The sequence below is a fragment of the Eschrichtius robustus genome, chromosome 1 (assembly GCF_028021215.1).
Source record: "Eschrichtius robustus isolate mEscRob2 chromosome 1, mEscRob2.pri, whole genome shotgun sequence".
Classification (NCBI taxonomy): domain Eukaryota; kingdom Metazoa; phylum Chordata; class Mammalia; order Artiodactyla; family Eschrichtiidae; genus Eschrichtius; species Eschrichtius robustus.
This window is the reverse complement of record NC_090824.1, coordinates 133229251-133250599: the sequence shown is the minus strand read 5'-3', so window position 1 is coordinate 133250599 and position 21349 is coordinate 133229251. Positions and strand designations below refer to the sequence as shown.

The following is a 21349-nucleotide window of genomic DNA, read 5'->3' as shown; positions in this document are numbered from 1 at the left end:
TGGAATATTATTTAGCCATAAAAAGGAATGGCGTCCTTATACATGCTACCACATGGATGAACCTTGAAAACATTACGTTAAGTGACAGAAGCCAGACATGAAAGATCACATACTGTATGACTCCATTTTAATGAAATGTCCAGAATAAGCAAATCCACACAGACAGAAAACTGATGAGCGGTTGTCAGGGTCTAGGGGGAGGAGGGAGTGAAGACTGACTGTTTAGTGGATATGGGATTTCTTTTGGTACACTCAATTGTGTACTTTAAACTAGTCAAAATGGTGAATATTGTTATATGAAATTTACATCAATTAAAAAATAATTAAGAAACAGACTCAAAGTCAGAATCCCTGATTTCCAAATACATCTTACTCCCTCTATTACCCATAATGCTTCTCTGATGTGACAAATCCTAATGATTTCTTACAGATGATTCTAGCCTAAGCATAACTGGTGAGAATAAAGGTCAGCCATAGCTATTAGGCCAAGGTGACTAAGCCTTAAGTTGGTGATAGGGAAGAAAAAGAAAGTGATCTCCCATCTTTGAGAATAAGCATTCCCAAGAAGGCAAGTGTCAACCTGGCCATTAATAAGCTAATCTCTTCACAAGGTCCTGCTGCCATCACTTATGTTGAAAATAGCTATTATGCCAATTCTCACCGTAGAAGGCAGCTCTTTATCAAGGTAAAAAAAAAATGACTTTTACTGAATGCCATCTATATATACATTCTGAGCACAGGGTCAAAAGCATTTAAACGCCCTTGAGTTTTGGGATAATTCTACGCTTTTACAAATGAGATAACTGGAGAGCTGTGCTTTGAAACCAGGTAACTTTAAACACAGGATTTTTTTTTAGTATGCCAAGTACTTTAGTATACTTACACTAAACATATAATACTTATATGCCTTATACTTATATAGCACTCTGAGTAAGTCAACAATATTACGCTTCAATTTAGGACTAATGATGAAATATTTTTCTTTAAAAAGGGTTTTTTCCTCCCCCTGACAAACCAATTATAGGTAAATATAAAGAATGAAATAAAAATCACCTTTAACCCTATTGCTCAGGAGGAATAACCACTCAGGATTTTTATGAATCTAGACCCTTTCCTCTTTTTTTCTATAAATGTATGATATATAATTTTAAACAGAAAATTTACTACGTATTATTTTATATCTTAGTTTTTTAAAACTAACATTATAGGCATTTTCCAATGTATTAAAATAATTCATAAATCTTTTTAAAAGCTGTATTACGTTCCATCTTCCCCTACTGGTGGGCTTTTTGGGTTGTAGGACTATGACAATGTGATGATTAACAACTTTATAAAAAAATCTCTGCTCAAATTTCTGGTCATTAAAAAGAAATGTTAACGGGCTTCCCTGGTGGCACAGTGGTTGAGAGTCTGCCTGCCGATGCAGGGGACACGGGTTGGAGCCCTGGTCTGGGAAGATCCCACATGCCTGGGAGCAGCTGGGCCCGTGAGCCACAGCTACTGAGCCTGCGCGTCTGGAGCCTGTGCTCCGCAACAAGAGAGGCCGCGATAGTGAGAGGCCCGCGCACCGCGATGAAGCGTGGCCCCCGCTTGTCACAACTAGAGAAAGCCCTCGCACAGAAACTAAGACCCAACACAGCCATAAATAAATAAATAAATAATAAAACAAAATACTTAAAAAGAAATGTAACATATTCTATCATCTGAATTCATGTAATCACAATCAAAGGTAAAAATGATCTTACAATCATCTCTGGCTCATCTCCTTCTTTTATCAGAGTCTGACTCTAACTCTACCTTGAAAACACATCCAAAATCCAACCATTTCTCACTACCTCCTCGGCTACAGTCTTGGATCAAACCAACATCATTTCTCTTCTGGACTGTTTTAATAGTCTCGCAATCTCCTTGCTCCCACTTAGTCTCTTTTTAATACGAGCAGTCAGAGCAATCCTCTATGACCAAGTCATTCCTCTGCTCAAAATCCTCTCATGGCTCTATCTTAGAATAAAAGCCAAAAACCTTAATGGCCTATTAGGCCTGACACAATCAGCTTCACGCAGCCCTCCAACACCCTTCTCTGCTTCCCTTCAATCTGTAACTTTACATTTATAGTTCAAAAACATTTTTAAAAGTTTAATAATTATCAGTAATTTAATCCCTATCTATATACTTTACCTTATTAATTACCAAAGCTTGACAAATTATTTCATTTTGCATTTCAATGAGACGAGGAAATTATTTTCAGTGTGAACTTGAGTTCTGATCCCTTAAGCATATATTTTAAAACGGACAGTATTCTATACATTTGAGACAAATTTCCTACTTAGAATACTAAAGTGGTGCTTTTCTGTTTCATCGTAGAGAAATGATGGGGGGGGCATTAATTTACTCCACTATGAGACATACAACTTTAAAGTCACATGTTTTCAAAGCATTCTCCATAAACTCTCTGTAGACTGCCTTAAAAATAAATACAACCTTGGGGTAAGCAAAGATTTCGTAAGTAGCAATAATCATAAATGAGGGAAAATTAGGAATTAGATGCCATTAAAATAAAAACTTTTGTTCACCAAAAATCATTCAGAGAGAAAAAAAGGTAAGCCACACACTGGGGAAAATAGTTGTAATACATATATCTAACAAAAGACTCATATCAGAATATTTTAAGGATTCTTAGAAAGTAATTAACAAATAGACAAAATAACAAAATTTTAAGAATGAGAAAGTGACTTGAATGGGCGCTTCGTAAAAAGTGATATCCAACGAAAGATGTCTGACATCATTACCCACCAAGAAAATGCAAATTAAAACCACCATGAGATATCCCTACATACCCACCAAAATGGCTAAAGTTAGAAAAGACTAGTAATACAAGTGTGAACAAGGACTAGAGCAGTCACACACAACTAGGAGAAGTGGAGGTACAACTACTTTGGAAAAGTAGATAGATACTCTGGCAGTATCTATTGTAAGGCTAAAAATCTCACTCTTCAGTATATACCCAAAAGAAATCAGTGCATATCTACCCAGACACTTTCAGGAATATTCTTTGTAGTTTTTTCACAGTAGTCAAAACCAAACAAACAAACCAAAAAAACTCCAAGTATCTATTATCAGGAGAATGAAATGCTACATAGAAAAAAACAAAACAAACCTAAAAACATACACATACACTTAACAACATGCACATACCTCAAAGAAACACATTACATTATAACTGAAGCTGATACACACTCAGAAAAAGAACGTGCTACGTAATTCCATTTAAATGAGGTTCAAAAACAGGTAAAATGAACTGGTGGTGACAGAAGTCAGAATAGGTAGTGGGGGTGAGATGTATACCGTCTGGGAAGGGTCACAAGGATGAATATTCTGGGTACTGGAAAAATTCTGTACCTTGATCTGTGTGGTTAGTAAAACATACTTCTAAAGTAAATGTACTTTACACACTTTACTGAATTTATTTTAGAACTTAATTCAAAAAGTAAAAACAAAAACCAATGCACAGCAAATTGAACTGACTATAATTAAATAAAAATGATGTATCTCCACTGTAAAAGACGAGATGCTCTACTATACTGTGATTAATACACATATCAAAGTTTAGTTTGTCTCTTGCCTCAGATGGTACAAACCATCTGAGGGTCTACACAGCTTCACAAGCCTATGTGATAGAATGTAAAAAATAATCGTCTGACTTGGATGTTTGGAATATTCATTCTTCTTGGAGCAGCACAGACTTACAGGACTACGTTTACTTTGCTCTGGATCCATTCAATTACTTGGCTTTATGTAAGATCTACAATTATAATATTATAAAAGCACTGGCTTACCATTTTGTGACTAAACCTACTGACAAAACATAAAAGAAACTGCTCCAGAAGAGATTTAACTATAAAGTTGACAATATAAAGTAATTATGTATCTAACAGAAATTAGGGGGTAGAAGAGACTAAAGGTGAATGACAGCACAGAGGCAGCAATTTCCTCACCTTACATAGTAAGTAGTTAAGATTTACTGCTTAAAGTTGATGGAACAGGAAATAACTATCAAAAAATAGCTTTTAAGTTATATTATCTAATTTAAGACAACCTATTTTTTTTTTTTTTAAAGAAATTCACGTTCTTTTTTATTTATTTATTTATTTATTTATTTATGACTGTGTTGAGTCTTCGTTTCTGTGCGAGGGCTTTCTCTAGTTGCGGCAAGTGGGGACCACTCTTCATCGCGGTGCGCGGGCCTCTCACCATCGCGGCCTCTCTTGTTGCGGAGCACAGGCTCCAGACGCGCAGGCTCAGTAATTGTGGCTCACGGGCCCAGTTGCTCCGTGGCATGTGGGATCTTCCCAGACCAGGGCTCGAACCCTTGTCCCCTGCATTGGCAGGCAGATTCTCAACCACTGCGCCACCAGGGAAGCCCGACAACCTATTTTTAAAAGAACATTTCTGCCCTTTTCAGACAAGTGGGGAATTAGTCAATAGAGGTATGGATTATCTATACCAAGATCCTAAGATCCATTTTAAAAAAATCTTTTTTTATAATTGAAGTATACTTGACTTACAATGTTGTGTTAATTTCTGCTGTAGAGCAAAGTGATTCAGTTATATATATATATATATATATATATATACACACACACACATATATATATATATATTCTTTTTTATATTCTTTCCATTACGGTTTATCACAGGATATTGAATATAGTTCCCTGTGTTATACAGTAGGACCTTGTTGTTTATCCATTCTACACATAATAGTTTGCATCTGCTAACCCCAAACTCCCAATCCATCCCTCCCCCATGCCCCCTCCCCTTGGCAACCACAAGTCTGTTCTCTAAGTCTGTGAGTCTGTTTCTCTTTGGTAGATAAATTTGTTTGTGTCATACTTTAGATTCCACATATAAGTGATATCATATGGTATTTGTCTTTCTCTTTCTGACTTACTTCACTTAGTATGATAATCTCTAGGTCCATCCATGTTGCTTGAAATGGCATTATTTCATTCTGTTTTATGGCTGAGTAGTATTCCACTGTATATATGTACCACATCTTCTTTATCCATTCATCTGTTGACAGACATTGAGGTTGTTTCCATGTCTTGGCTATTGTAAATAGTGCTGCTATGAACACAGGGGTTCATGTATCTTTTTGAATTACAGTTCTGTCTGGACATATGCCCAGGAGTGGGATTGTTGAATCATATGGTAACTCTATTTTTAGTTCATTTTTCAAAAATCTTATGTATCAGTTAAAGCTTTAAAGAAAATCATGTGGCATAATTTTGCTAGGAGTGAGTGGCAATGAGTTGCTGTCATCATCTCTGCTTATCTGTTTCTAAAAACCCCCATATATGAAAATAAACCATTCCATTTTTTAGACACACCTTGCAGGATGTTGAATCAGAACATCACAATTCCAGATATGTGTTCATGATAACAATGATTAGTCAAGGTGTGACTAAATACATTACTTGCAGGTCTTTAAAGATTAAACAGATACAAGTTTACCTTTATCATCCCTAAGATTACTAGAGAAGCTATACATAGAAAAAGAAATTTAGGCCCCAAACAACTACATAGAAAAACTAACCTACTGTGAGTTCCCTGGTGGCCTAGTGGTTAGGATTATAGGCTGTCCCTACCGTGGCATGGGTCCAATCCCTGGTCGGGGAACTAAGATCCCACAAGCCGCATGGCGCAGCCAAAAAAAAAAAAACACAAACCACTAACCAACTACTAGTATGAACAGAGACAAACATTTATTCAGTCTCAAGTGATAAATAATTTAGATAAATAGTTCTCATTAATCTCATGAAAGCATCAAAGAAGGGGAGCCCCACTTAGCCAAATAGCCCTAATGGTATCATAGCACAAATCAATCACTGGAGTTAGCAATGATAACATACGCTTATGAAAGCAGGGAGAATAATAAATTTCCAGTTACTTATTCAAGGATACGTGCCTATTACACACCCGTTGTGAAGGAGTAAAAAGGTGAATCCAATGAATCACTAATCTTAAGAAGTGAGTCTAAGAAGCACTGAAAGATCAGTGAATAATTTCTGTGTAGTATTTTACCAAGGTTAGAGTCACACATCCTGAATGGAAATATGAAAAGAATTCAGTCAACATAAATAGGGTACCTGGAGTCAACTTACAGCCTAAGAAAGAATACAGACAAGGATATAGGCAATTACAAAAGTGCAGGGTAAGGGAAATATGGAGGATCTAAGGAACTCATAGGATGTCTATCCAAAACAAAATGAAAATGAGTTAAACTGAGGTGTTAAGAATGACTAAGATGATGAGTAGGTTAAGAGAACTGAAGAGTAAAACAGAAAGCGAGTACTGCTTGTAAGAAACAAAGTCAGGAGACAGTAGGAAAAAAAGTAAAAAAAAATCCTACCAAACCAAATGCAAATAAAATGCACAGTACTTTCAAGAAACCAAGCTCTACGTGGCTAGAATAATGTGAGAAAAGGTGAGGCAAAAGATAAAGTTGCATAGGTAAGCAATATAGGACAACGAAAGCCATTTGTGAAGAAGAACTGGAAGGTGGTAACACTGGGTATAAGGGAATCACTTAGGAGCCAGTTGCAGATTCCCAGCTAAGACAAGACGATGGCGTGAATCAGGTTAATGGCAGTAGAAACAGAGAGAAATGGATGGATTTAAGGGTAATTAGGATGAGGAATTTACAGAATTTCGTGCAAGGATGACTCTGAGAAACGCAGGAGAAAAGTGTTATCAGGGATATCACCAAGGTTTCTCATTCAGGCAAATCTTTAACACCAAGTGATGCCATTATTTGATACTGAGAAGCAAGAAGAATGAGTCTGGTAGTGGTAAAGGTAGTAGGAGGGCTGGACAAGATAAAGCCAGAGGAATGTACAAATGAAGATGCCTGATAGGCACTAGGATATATGGGTCCCAGGCTCAAAAAAAGAGTGTTAATCTGGAGATATGAATTTGGGAACTTCCGGGGCTTCCCTGGTGGCACAGTGGTTAAGAATCTGCCTGCCAATGCAGGGGACACAGGTTCGAGCCCTGGTCCGGGAAGATCCCACATGCCGCGGAGCAACTGAGCCCATGTGCCACAACTACTGAGCCTGTGCTCTAGAGCCCGCGAGCCACAACTACTGAGTCTGCATGCCACAACTACTGAAGCCCACGCCCAGAGCCTGTGCTCTGCATGCAAGAGAAGCCACTGCAATGAGAAGCCCGCACACCGCAACAAAAAGTAGCCCCTGCTCGCCGCAACTAGAGAAAGCCCGCACACAGCAACGAAGACCCAATGCAGCCAAAAAAAAAAAAAAAATTAAATTAAATTTTAAAAAAAAATTGGGGAATTTCCAATGTAAGCCTAGGGAGAGTGTATAAAGTGCATAGAGTGAGGATAGTGGGATGGACAGAACCCCGAGGAGCACTCTTTTAGGAAGAGGCGAAGATGATTTTGTAAAGTCAGTAAGAGTAGAACTAGAGTAGGCCTAGGGTGGTGGCCTTAGGAGTACATGGCTGAGGTGAAGGGGATTTTCCTGGAAATGAGTAGATCACAGAAATGAAAGGCTATGGCAGGAGTTTTCAAACATAAGTATGCATCAGAACCATACTAAGACAGCTTGTCGTTCATATTGCTGGGCCCTGTCCCCAGAGTTTCTGATTCAGTAAGTCTGGAGCTGGGCCTGAGAATATGCATTCTCTTAACAAGCTCCTAGGTGATGTTGATGCTGCTGGTCAGGGGACTACACTTGTAGAACTACGGGGCTAGGGTGTAGAATGAACTACACATATGGGCACTGAAATCACATTGGATGACAGCAAGCCTTGGGAGAAAGAAAAGATTGTGTGTGAGGTGACAGCACTACAAATAATTAAATGGGACAGACCAAGATGTCAAGCAGAGAAAAGCACAAAGGACCATGATACAGCTGGACAACAAGGCTCAAAGGATTTATGGATTTTAAACCGAAGAAGCGAAATGGTCTGAAAACAGCATTTGGGACCAAGGGGAACAATGACTTTACCTCTTGACCATAAAATACACAGGGGGAAAAACGCTAGCTTCAAATTGAGAGGGCTAAAGGGTAATATGTCTTCAGGAAGAATCAGGTTTCAGTTTCAAGTTCCAAATGAGTTTAATTCGAATTAAAACAAGAAACCATTTTTTAAATCTATCAAGTTGGAAATTTTTTAAAAACTGATAATCCATCACTGGGAAGGATTCAGTTTCTTTCATACTAAGAAAAAAAAAAGCATATTTCAGTTATGGATCTTAAGATTTTTTTTTTAATAAATTTATTTATTTATTTTTGGTTATGTTGGGTCTTCGTTGCTGCATGCAGGCTTTCTCTAGTTGCAGCAAGCGGGGGCTACTCTTCGTTGCAGTGTGCGGGCTTCTCATTGCGGTGGCTTCTCTTGTTGTGGAGCACGGGTTCTAGGCACGAGGGCTTCAGTAGCTGTGGCACGCAGGCTCCATAGTTGTGGCTCACAGGCTCTAGAGCGCAGGCTCAGTAGCTGTGGCGCAAGGGCTTAGCTGCTCTGCAGCATGTGGGATCTTCCCGGACAAGGGCTTGAACCCGTGTCCCCTGCATTGGCAGGCAGATTCTTAACCACTGCGCCACCAGAGAAGTCCAGATCTTAAGATTAAAAGTGAAAAACTGCACATTCTCTCATTTAATTAACCTTTTAAATTCTAAAAGAAAGAAATTATTCATTTAAAAGAAAGAATATGGAAGATATAGCATACAACGATTTAAGGTAAAATGTGGATGTGCACCAGCATGCACATCCAAAGAGCTCAAGGAACCCCAAAGAGGAAAAACACAAGGAGAACCACATCTAGATATATCGTAGTCAAAACTGTTTTAAGACAAAGACATAGCAAATCTTGAAAGCAGCAAACAGGGGACAAAAATATTATTAATAGCTGACTTATCAGAAACAATGGAGGCAAGAAGACAGTACAATGACATATTCAAAGTGATGAACCTATTAAACAAAAAGCCAAAGAGCATATACATTTGTAGAAATCACCAAACTGCATTACAAAAAGGTTCTAAAAGTATACTCCCCATTGTACTATATGCTCACTCATATTAGATATTACCAAATTCTTTCTTATTATCAGTCCTAATAACCTTCTATGATGAAACTCATCATAAACTGTCAAACTCTTTTCATCCTCATCTCTAGTAATCTGCTACTCTGTGCTCTAGCTACTACAGAATACATAACAGAGAAGTTCATGGACTATTTAAAAAATATTGGCATCCCTTCTTTAATACTACCCTCCACTCCCTCAACCCAAAATTTTACTCTTTGATATTACTCCCTAAGTAAAGCTTCCCTAAATTCTTCAGATAGAGTAATTTGCTTCTTTGTAAATGCACTTTATATATACATTTATACATAAAACTTAAAACTATGCGTTTTATTTATTTATTATTATGAACCTCTTGGAGAAAGGAAATGTATCGTAATTTTTTTGTTGTTCTCCTGTGTATATGTGCTAATGAGTAGGTTCCCAGTAAATGTCTGCGGAATGAATGAAAAGATACAGTGACCTATGCTGATGAAATGTACTGATGAAAGAATACAAAGAATTAAAGTATCGGGGGCAAGATAAAGAAGGCTGGAAGGATGGCAGTACTTTAAGATGATACATGGTTTATGTTTGTTAGCTTATAACAATAATGGAAATAAGATTTACTGGAAGATAGAAACAGTATTAACACAAGCTGACAACAACAGTAAATATATTTTAGTAAACCAAAGTAGGTTGGGATTAACAAAGTGGAATCAGTGGCTTTATAAACTGTACTGGTTAAGTCAATTTATGGCTTCATTAGATTAAGGAATTTGCTCACTAAAGCACACGGCTGCTTTTACTTTTATTACCTTCAAATCCCAGTGCTTAAACACAGACATACCTTTATATAGGCAATTATCCAGGACTAATTATACAATTTGTCTGTGGATCATTCAGGCCCTTAATATGTTTATCTTCCTAGACTGAAATCAATTAGGTAGCCTGAGGTCACGAAAACAGCACTGACTCAGGAATTAAACAACCTGGGATTTTACCCCATGTACAGGAGCTAACTATGCTTGTTTCTTCAAGTTCCTTTCTCTCCTTCAAAAAGGAACCTTCCGCAAGGCCAGGAGATAGCCAACAGCCTCCAGCTGCAGTGTCTTTGGGATCCGTAGCAGTGTTCCAGCTGAGGCCACATTCCCCCTGGTTAGCTCCCAGTGAGAGACTGAGCATGACAATGGTACCAGGGCCTGGCCATTTCTGCTTACTGAGGTATTCCTCTGTGGGAAACCTATGCACTGGAGTTGTCTGCACAGGGCTGACAGAGACTCTCACAGCTGCAACATAGTCTGAGTCTCTTCCTATTGAATCCTCCTTCCTTCTTTCTCTCCTTTAACAAGTGTCAGAACTGTATCATGGTCTGTCTAGTGCTCCTCCTCCTCTTTATCCTACATAGATGCTATCCCACAATAAATCGCCTTCCCTTTTAACTTTGTCTTGGCATCTGCTTCCCAGAGGACATCAACTGACACACTGACATATCCTATTCTCCAACTACAAGGTTTACTGAAATCTAGCTATCATGTATTGCCAACTTTACCAGAATACTGACTGGGCATTTAACCAGGTTACAAACAGGCTTGTGTACTACAAAGGAATATAGATTAGAAAGTCTCTTCAGACTCTAAAAATTTCACCTCCTCTATGGTGTTGAGCGAAAATTAACTTGGTTTAACTAACTAATCAATATTCAACATGCAGAATCTATCAAAAGTACTTACATAACTGTGTTGTCATCCACTAAGATATCACAACCATGAGCAGGACACGAAATAGTCTGAAAAAGATCAAAATTTAAACTATGTCTTCATTCAACAAATATTTACTGAATGTTTACCATTGCCAGGAACTTTGCTAGGTTCTGAGGATACCTTAACATTTATAGGACCTTAATCATTCCCTTTCTATTAAAGGAAACGTGTGTGTGTATGTGTATCACCATAAGTAAGTAAAACTGCTAACCCAAACAACTGGATTTTCAATATAAAACTTGACTGGCAAAAGCAAGAGATATGACAAAAATTCTCAACCAGTTTAGCCTGATAAATACAAATGTTAATGCCTGCTGAGAAAATATTACCTGGACTGGATCTTTAACTGCAATGCCTCATTGTAAATAGAAAAGAGTCTCAATTATCTTTTATTTGTTTTAATCTAGAAAAAAAAGTCCACATGCAATTCACAACCCAGAATGCTTCACCTGTTTATTTCTGTGTAAGGGTCTAAACACTATAAGAAATTCAAGAAAAACTCAGAAACAAATTAGCATTTTTACCTGTCCCATGCCTTCTTCCATTATTTTGGTAGTTAAATATTCGCTCCAGCACTGCATACAAAACTTATGTCCACATTCAAGGCCAGTGAAATACTGCAACAAAAATAATACATGGACTTTGAAAAGACATTATCAGGAGAATCACTATACATAGTGACTCAATAAGGCTCTATTAGGTCACATTTCTCGCAGTGGCTAAAATGTCCAATTTGACATGACTAGATGGGCTCCTAAAATGAACTTCTAGGTGGTGAAATCTATGCACGCAAATTCATTGAACACAAAACACCTAATTAATGAGAAATGCATCTGCAGTAGATATTTATAATTTTTAGGAAAGGCACACAACAAGTTTGTACCAATAAGCATATGAAAAGATGCTCAGTATCCTTAGTCATCAGGGAAATGTAAATCAAAGCCACAGTGAGACATCACTTCACACCCACTAGGACGGCTATAATCAAAAAGACATAATAAAAGCGTTGACAAGCATGTAGAGAAATCAGAACTCTCATACACTGCTGGTGGGAATGTAAAATGCTACAGGAACTTTGGAAAACACTCTGGCATTTTCTCAAAAAATTAAACAGAGTTATTATCGTATGATCCAGCAACTCCACTCCTAGGTATATACCCAACAGAAATGAAAACATACATCCCACATAAAAACTTGTACACAAACGTTCACAGCAGCATTATCAACAATAACCCAAAAGTGGAAACAACTCGAATGTCCATCAACTGACAAATAAGCAAAATGTGAAATATCAATAATAACAGAATATAATTCAGCCATAAAAGGGAGCAAAGTATTGGTACATACTATAATGTGGACGAACCTTGAAAACATGCTAAGTGAAATAAGCCAATCACAAAAGAGCACATACTGTTTGATTCCACTTATATGAAATGTCCATAATACACAAATTCATAGAGAAAGAAAGTAGATTTGTGGTTGCTCAGGGCTGGGAAGCTTGGGAAGGAATGAGAAGTGACTATAAAAGGAACAGGTCTTTGGGGGGTTACTAAAATGTTCCAAAATTAATTGTAGTAATGGCTGCACAACTCTGTGACTATACTTAAGACCACTTTAAATAGGCAAGTTGTATGGTATGTGAATTCATCTTAATAAAGCTGTTATTTTACTTTATTTTTTATTTTTATTTTTTGGCCACGCCACGCGGCTTGTGGGATCTTAGTTCCCCAACCAGGGACTGAACCCGGCCCACGGCAGTGAAAGCACCAAGTCCTAACCACTGGACCACCAGGGAGCTCCCAAAGCTGTTATTTTTCAAATGTGACACCAATACAGCACTTCATGGAGCTGCATGGAACATGGCTAACCTAGAAAATAAAATGTTATGGAAACCAAAATATTTACTCAGAAAAATAGTAACATTTGAATAATAAGAACAATAGTAACATTTTGGTCTAATCTTATACTAGTTACATGATTTGAAATACTATCAGTTTGACGGCTGGTTAAATGAAGGATACTATCTTCTATAATGAGATATTAAAAGTAGGTACTTTAAATAATATTAAGAGAGTCTAGAGGACTGTATTTTCAAAAGACAAATAATGGTTATCATATTTTTTTTTATTTTTTTTATTTTTTTAGAATTTTTTTTTTTTTTTTTTTTTTGGCTGCATTGGGTCTTCGCTGCTGCGCGCGGGCTTTCTCTAGTTGCAGTGAGCAGGGGCTACTCTTCACTGCGGTGTGCAGGCTTCTCCTTGTGGTGGCTTCTCTTGTTGCGGAGCACGGGCTTCAGTAGTTGAAGCACGCAGGCTCAGTAGTTGTGGCACCCAGGCTTAGTTGCTCCGCAGCATGTGGGATCTTCCCGGACCACGGCTTAAACCCGTGTTCCCTGCATTGGCAGGCGGATTCTTAACCACTGTGCCACCAGGGAAGTCCAATGGTTATCATATTTTAGTTTAAGAATATTTTACAATATTTACTACCAAATTATTTTTAAATGAATAAGTAATATAGGCTGATGTTAAAGACAATTATTTAACAATATGAGTTTATGTTGGAAAAATAAGTCTCCCTCATCCCCATCTTTCTCTACCTTGTCCTCTGCCTCTACCCAGAAGTAATCACTATTTCCAATATCTTACATATTATATTCTTCCAGAGATGTTCTAATGTACACAGGTACACACACAGTAAAAGTACCACAAACTTTCTTCTGCATCTTGGTTTTCTTTATTATTATTATTATTACCTTTGTGATTAAATGAATGTGTATCAGGAAAAATTTGTACAAGTGAAACTGTAACAGTATAAACTTACAGTTTGATTATTACAAAGCTTTGTTCATAGGGGGTGTTGCAATTTACACTACAGAAGAGAACCTTGGTGGGAATATGACCTTGGTGACCCTTGGTGACCCATGTCAAAACCTTGGTGACCCATGTCAAAACAGTATATTATCCAACTCCTGGATCTCTGCCAATCTAACAGGTGAAAATGAAGTAACTACCATTAGTGTTCATTTTAATTTCTTTTTATGAGTGAAGTTTAAACATTTGAAAAAAGATTTAAGGCTGTATATTTCTTTTTCTGTGAAATTTCTTCTCCTATTTTGCCCATTTTTCCTCTGGGCTTTTTTTCTAAATGATTTACTGGGGTTTTCTACTTATGTAGAAAATTGGCTGTTTGTAAGTGTAGAAAATATTTTCTCCCAGTTTCAATGTTTACATTTTGCTGCTATGCAGAAGCTCTTTATTCATATGAGGCAAAATGTATTAGTTTTAGAATCTATGGCTTCTAAATTAATTTAGATATAAGCAGTTAGGTAGGTAAGAATCAAACTTTCCAGATGGCTACCAAGTTGTTCCATCAACCATTTATTAAATACCCCACCTTATCTGAAATGCCTCCTCTATTATATACTATTAATATAATTAATAATTATTAATATTAATATAATATACTATTATACTATACTATTATAATATACCTATTATATACTAAATTCTCCTCATGTATACTTGACTCTCCTGTTCCACCGCACTGCCTACTCCTTTTTTTCGGTTGCCCCAGATTCTAGTTGCGGCTTGCACGCTCCTTAGTTGTGGCATGAGAACTCTTAGCTGGGGCATGCATGTGGGATCTAGTTCCCTGACCAGGGATCAAACCTGGGGCCCCTGCACTGGGAGTGCAAAGCCCTATCAACTGCGCCACCAGGGAAATCACTGCACTGCCTATTCCTGAATTTGGTACGACTAGTTCCCCCCCTACCGCCATCAATCTATTCTTCTTTTTCTTTATTTCATTATTATTCATCTTTCCAAATACTTGGCATTCATTTATCTCCCCTCTTCTTCATACAGATCTTTCATATTTCTTGCCAAGTTTATTCCCAGCTCTTTTATTCATTCTGTGGCTCTTATAGTGACATTTTAAATTCTATAACATTTTCTAATTAGCTGTTATTTGAAATATGCTTACAAAATTTCTGATGTTGCTTATGATATAGATGAAAATAGTCAGGATACAATATTATAGCATATCAACTATATAAAAAATACCTGGAAAGTAGCCGGGGAAGAAAATGTTTCAGAGCCCTGAGACTGGTTTTACAGAACAAATCATGGAAAATATCAAGGTTAAAATATGGTTCTATTCAGGGACTTCCCTGGTGGTCCAGTGGTAAAGAATTCGCCTTACAATGCAGGGGACGCGGGTTCGATCCCTCATCGGGGAACTAAGCACACGTGCTGCAACTACTGAGCTCGTGAGTCTCAACTAGAGAGCCTGCATACCGCAAACTACAGAGCCCATGTGCTCTGGAACCCGCACGCCACAACTACATAGCCCACACACGCTGGAGCCTGCGCACCACAACTAGAGAAGAGAAAATCTGCACACCACAACTAGAGAGAAGCCTGCGCTCTGCAACGAAAGATCCCACGTGCCGCAACTAAGACCCAACACAGCCAAAAATAAATTAAAAAGAAACAATACATAAATCTTTAAAAAAAAAAAAATATGGGGACTTCCCTGGTAGCGCAGTGGTTAAGAATCCACCTGCCAATGCAAGGGACATGGGTTCGATCCCTGGTCCAGGAAGATCCCACATGCCATGGAGCAACTAAGCCCATGTGCCACAACTACTGAGCCCATGTGCTGCAACTACTGAAGCCCGCGTGCCTAGAGCCCGCGCCGCACAAAAAGAGAAGCCAACGCAATGAGAAGCCCACGCACCGCAATGAAGCATAGACCCCACTCACTGCAACTAGAGAAAGCCTGCATGCAACGAAGACCCAAGGGAGCCAAAAAAAAATAATAAATTAATTTTTTAAAATATGGTGCTATTCAGAGATTGACAATGATTCTAACTCATTCACAAAATGAGTGAAGACAAATATTTGGGAAATCAATATTCTCATCCATTAAAAAAAAGATATGGGAAATCAGTAAAAGAATCTATTCTCATTACTCCCCAGTAGTGAAGGAGATCTGGCACTAACCTGTTGCCAGATTACTAAAGGAGAGTATTTGATTTTTGAGACTATAATGAGAAGGGGCATTCTGTAAAGGACAAATACAGTAGAGTCATGTATCAGCAATTCTAACATGTTTTACTGGTGACTTAAAAACACATACACAGGGCTTCCCTGGTGGCGCAGTGGTTAAGAATCCACCTGCCAACACAGGACACGGGTTCAAGCCCTGGTCCGGGAAGATCCCACATGCCGCGGAGAAACTAAGCCTGTGCACCACAACCACTGAGCCTGCACTCTAGAGCCCATGTGCCACAACTACTGAAGCCCGTGCACCTAGAGCCTGTGCTCCGCAACAAGAGAAGCCACCAAAATGAGAAGCCTGCGCAGCACAACGAAGAGTAGCCCCCGCTCGCCACAACCAGAGAAAAGCCCGTGTGCAGCAACAAAGACCCAACGCAGCCGAAAATAAATAAATAAATAATAAAATAAATAAATAAATAAATAAAAAGAAAATGGCCTTAAAAAAAAAAAAAGAACACATACACATCCTCATGTGCTTTATTCGTTTTTCAAAGACTGAGAGATTAAAGGTCACAATGGTTAGTAAGTGACCACTGTAAGTAACACCTTTACTTCTGGGACTTCTACACCAGGACTCATTATAAGATAAGATAAAAGGACAAAAAGAAAGCTTTTTTTCCCCTCCCTTTCCAATAACTTTTTTTTTTTTTGATGTGGACCATTTTTTGAAGTCTTTACTGAATTTGTTACAATATTGTTTCTGTTTTATGTTTTGGCTTTTTTTTTGCGGGGAGGCATGTGGGATCTTAGCTCCCCAACCAGGGCTCAAACCCGCAACCCCTGCACTGGAAGGCAAAGTCTTAACCACTGGACCACCAGGAAGTCCCCCAATAACTTTTCTAATTAAATAGATAACAAGACTAAACAAGATAAATTAGAAAAATAAATCACACACGCATGTCCAAAGATAAAGCAAAAACTAACCTGTAGTATAAAGACATATTCATTGTGCTCAAGAGTTTTGTCATCAGGCTTCCCTGGTGGCACAGTGGTTAAGAATCCGCCTGCCAATGCAGGGGAAATGGGTTCGAGCCCTGGTCCGGGAAGATCCCACATGCCACGGAGCAACTAAGCCCGTGTGCCACAACTACTGAGCCCGTGAGCCACAACTACTGAAGCTCACACGCCTAGAGCCTATACTCTGCAACAAGAAAAGCCACTGCAATGAGAAGTCCGCGCACCGCAATGAAGAGTAGCCCCCGCTCACCGCAACTAGAGACAGCCCGCGTGCAGCAACAAAGACCCAACACAGCCAAAAGTAAAATAATTTTTTTTAAAAAAGAGTTTTATCATCATGGATATATCAGGGTATCATCCTGTCTGTCTTAGTTCCCTTTCCTTCCTCCTCCTCTGATATATTTGTTCCCTTACTACCTTGTGTTTACCTACTTGGCTCCCTGGGTCTTTCCCTGATACAGGGGATCAGATTATCTTTTCGTTAAACTTACCCCTGTTTATATCATAAATATATCTGACCAAGAATACACTAAAAATATATAAAATATTATCTACAACAGAAATTAATGGTGCTGAAGAAAAAGAACTGAAAAAAGAATACATACTCTTAAAAGTTTCATTTATCTCCACCATTTACACAGATAGCAACTAATGTCAAAGAAAAGAATATTAAGAATTATCTTTCTTCTATCAGAAGTTGCCCATATAATCTCTAAGCTTGAAGCCATTTTGTTCATAAAAACTGAGCAAATAATCAGGGCACCAGTTCCCTCGTCTGTAAAATGGAATGAGTTAAAAAGGAAGATAGAACACAAAGATTCAGAAGTGCCCCAGGGATGGGGAAGCAGAGGTTGGACAACCGTCACAATCTTCAACTTTGCTTTTATCTATTTAATATATCTTATTCTTAGAAAATACAAATTATTTATGTCATAAAAATGATACGGTAGCCCAAGCTATATTTCCTAGTAGAGCTAAATCTTATGCTTTGATTCAAAAGAACATTATTATAAAGTGAGTAACTGTTACCAGGACCAGGAACCCCCTGAACTGGCCACAACACAAGGGGGCAGAGAGATGGGGGAGGAATCTCTGAACTTGAAGAGTGTTCCAAAATCTCAGGAAATTGTTTTTAAAGAAGAGACCACCCAAAATAGTTAACTCCAAAGTATTATAAACTAAGCTGTCAGAAGCATTTACTTAAAATCTGTTTTCATGTGGCACTGTAATAAAGCAAAGTTGCTTTCTAGGAGAAAGGTATCAAAGATACACAATAATAAAAGGCTAGTATCAGTGTTTGAAGAGAGTAGTGGAAACTGAAACATGGGAGTTATTTAAGTAATGTAAGTAAAGAATCATCCATCCAATTAATAAAGCATGAATGAAGAATCTCAGGTGACATTTACTTGCAAAACTGAAGAGGTTAAAATTATCCTTCTTCATTAGCCTAAAAACTGTGAGAAAAGAAGTCCTAGTTTCACCATGATTACTTTTTCCTAACACTTTAACTTACTTTCCAACCCATGCTGCTGTTTGCTTTTCCTGTCATTTACATAGCCAAACTTCCTTTAAAAGAGTAATCTGGGGCTTCCCTGGTGGCGCAGTGGTTGAGAATCCGCCTGCCAATGCAGGGGACACGGGTTCGAGCCCTGGTCTGGGAAGATCCCACATGCCGCGGAGCAACTAGGCCCGTGAGCCACAACTACTGAGCCTGCGCGTCTGGAGCCTGTGCTCCGCAACAAGAGAGGCCGCGATAGTGAGAGGCCCGCGCATCGCGATGAAGAGCGGCCCCTGCTTGCCGCAACTAGAGAAAGCCCTCGCACAGAAACGAAGACCCAACACAGCCAAAAATAAATAATAAATAAATTTTTTTAAAAAAAAGAGTAATCTGTATATTTATTGCCTCCCCTTCCTTTACTACCTTCAAGTCAATAACTCTTCGGCCCATGCAGTTTGGTTTCCCATCTTACCACAATACTGAAAATATTGATAACCTTCCAGGATCATCAGTCAACTTCTTGTTGTTAATTCCAAACTCACCTTTCAATTCTTTTCTCTGAAGCTAGCATTGTTTACCATTCTTGGAACTGCATTCTCTTCCTTTGGCTTCTGTATTTCCTAGTTTACCTAACTACCACACCTTCAGAGGTTAGTTCAAATGTCAGTGTCTGTGGGAAGTTCTCCCTGATCCAAAACTGGGTTAGGTGTCTCTCCAACATGTTCTCACAGTATCATGCCCTATCAAAGCACTTACCATTTTTTCTGACTATGTCATTTTACTTATCTGCCCAGCTAACCTGTAAATTATCTAAGGCAGGCATTATGCCTTTATTCTCCGTTGTTTCTAACGCTTAGAATTGTGCCTGGTGTGTTGAATGATTGAATGAATAAATAGTGGTTTCTCCATCATCAGTTACAAGTGCAAGCACAATTTACACAGTGAATATCTACTCATGATTTTCAATTCTAATTTGTTCAGACTGCCAATACCAAGGGCACTGAGGAAGTTACAGGGGTTATTTGCAAGCAGCTAGCTTCAGTACTCAAATTACATTTAAGATTTAAACTAAGGAGGAGCAGCTATAATAGAACACGAAGAGAAATGCCAAGGAATAAGGAAACCTTGTATAAGCTGGGACAAATTATTTGGGTCTCAGTATTACCTCACAGAAACATTTATAAACTGTAAACACTACACAAATGTCAACTATTAAAGAAAGATGATAAAATGGTCAAAACATGAAATTAACGTATTTTTAATAGCAGTGCTGATTGCTCTTTTTAAATACTTAAGTTAGGACTGTGATTTAAGGAGAGGGAAATGAATAAATAGTAGTTTCAGGCTGATAGAGATTTGAAAGAATATCTTACTCAATTTATTTGAAAGATTAAAAACACTGAGACCCAGCAAGATTAGATGATTTACTACCCAAAGCCAAAAAGCTAGTGTTAGAGCTGTGATCAAAACTTGAGAATTTGGAAATTCAATTCAGCATTTTACCTACTAAATTATTTTAACTCTGATTTTCCATTTCTCTAAGAGAATGTAATTAACTTTCTTTTAAAACTTCTTTTCTAAGCACCTGTATGTGTAAACAAATTAATTCCCTTCAAATGGGAACCTTTAGAGGTACACATGTTAAACTCTAAGATTAACAATGAAAAACCTTCAATATGTTAAAATATATAACATGGGTGACAATGACCTGGTATACACTAATTACTAGAAAAAGCTGCTTAACTATTAGAGAATATGAACAAGGTAGTTATAATTGTTGTATAATTAAATTATTCTTAGATATACTGAAACATCTTAAGAGGTGAATTCCAAGTAACTAAACCCCCTTTTTTTGCCACAAATGTAATTTTCCTATGGTTATTAATAATGTACCTTCATAGGAAGACTATGTTTATTTAAGCCTAAAATTTCTTCACTAGATATACCAAAGTTAATCATCTAAATTCAATAGGTTTTTAAGAGTGATACTTGTACTAAAGAATCTCCATTAGGGCTTCCCTGGTCGCGCAGTGGTTGAGAATCTGCCTGCTAATGCAGGGGACACGGGTTCGAGCCCTGGTCTGGGAAGATCCCACATGCTGCGGAGCAACCAGGCCCGTGAGCCACAACTACTGAGCCTGCGCGTCTGGAGCCTGTGCTCCGCAACAAGAGAGGCCACGATAGTGAGAGGCCCGCGCACGGAGATGAAGAGTGGCCCCCGCTTGCCACAACTAGAGAAAGCCCTCGCACAGAAACGAAGACCCAACATAGCCAAAAATAAAAATAAATAAATAAATTTTTTTTTAAAAAGCCATAAAAAAAGAATCTCCATTAGAATGGATCTGTGTGAAAATCCTGAAAACCCTGAAAGCTCCCTAGTGAAATAGCATTAAAGACATTTTATAAGTGTTTTGGGTATTTATTCTAAAAACTTAGTTTTAAACCTATTTAAATCTAATTTGGATGGAAAATAATTCTGTTCACTGCCTACCTATTACACAATTCTCTCATGGTGGTAATATAAAAATGGAAAAGATTTAAGTGTGTAATGACAACTTGGACAAGTTGCTGCTTTAAAAAGCAAATGGGGGCCTCCCCTGGTGGCGCAGTGGTTAAGAATCCTGTCAATGCAGGGGACATGGGTTCGAGTCCTGGTTCGGGAAGATCCCACATGCCGCGGAGCAACTAAGCCCGTGCGCCACAACTACTGAGCCTGAGTGCCTAGAGCCCGTGCTCCGCAACAAGAGAAGCCACCGCAATGAGAAGCCCGCGCACCACAACAAAGAGTAGCCCCCGCTCACTGCAACTAGAGAAGGCCCACAAGCAGCAGCAACGAAGACCCAGCACAGACGCAGACACACACACACACACACACCCCCACACACAGCAAATGGGGGAGGACTGAGAGAGAACAAGCTCTTACTCTTTCTTTCCCTTTCTTTATCCTTAATATATTGATAGGTTACTGCTTTGCTACAATCCCAGA

The 21349-nt window shown here is 38.3% G+C and overlaps 1 protein-coding gene across 2 annotated transcripts in view; it reads right to left on the bottom strand.

Annotated features, from left to right (window-relative positions):
- Positions 1–21349, bottom strand: part of ARIH1 (ariadne RBR E3 ubiquitin protein ligase 1) — a 116945-nt gene that overhangs the window by 30089 nt on the left and 65507 nt on the right. For both annotated transcript variants that reach the window (XM_068555043.1, XM_068555034.1), the window contains exons 4-5: positions 11373–11465; positions 10819–10874 (exon numbers count right to left, since the gene is read on the bottom strand). In XM_068555043.1, coding sequence (XP_068411144.1) covers positions 10819–10874; positions 11373–11465 — 149 coding nt within the window. The remainder of the gene's footprint in view (positions 1–10818; positions 10875–11372; positions 11466–21349) is intronic.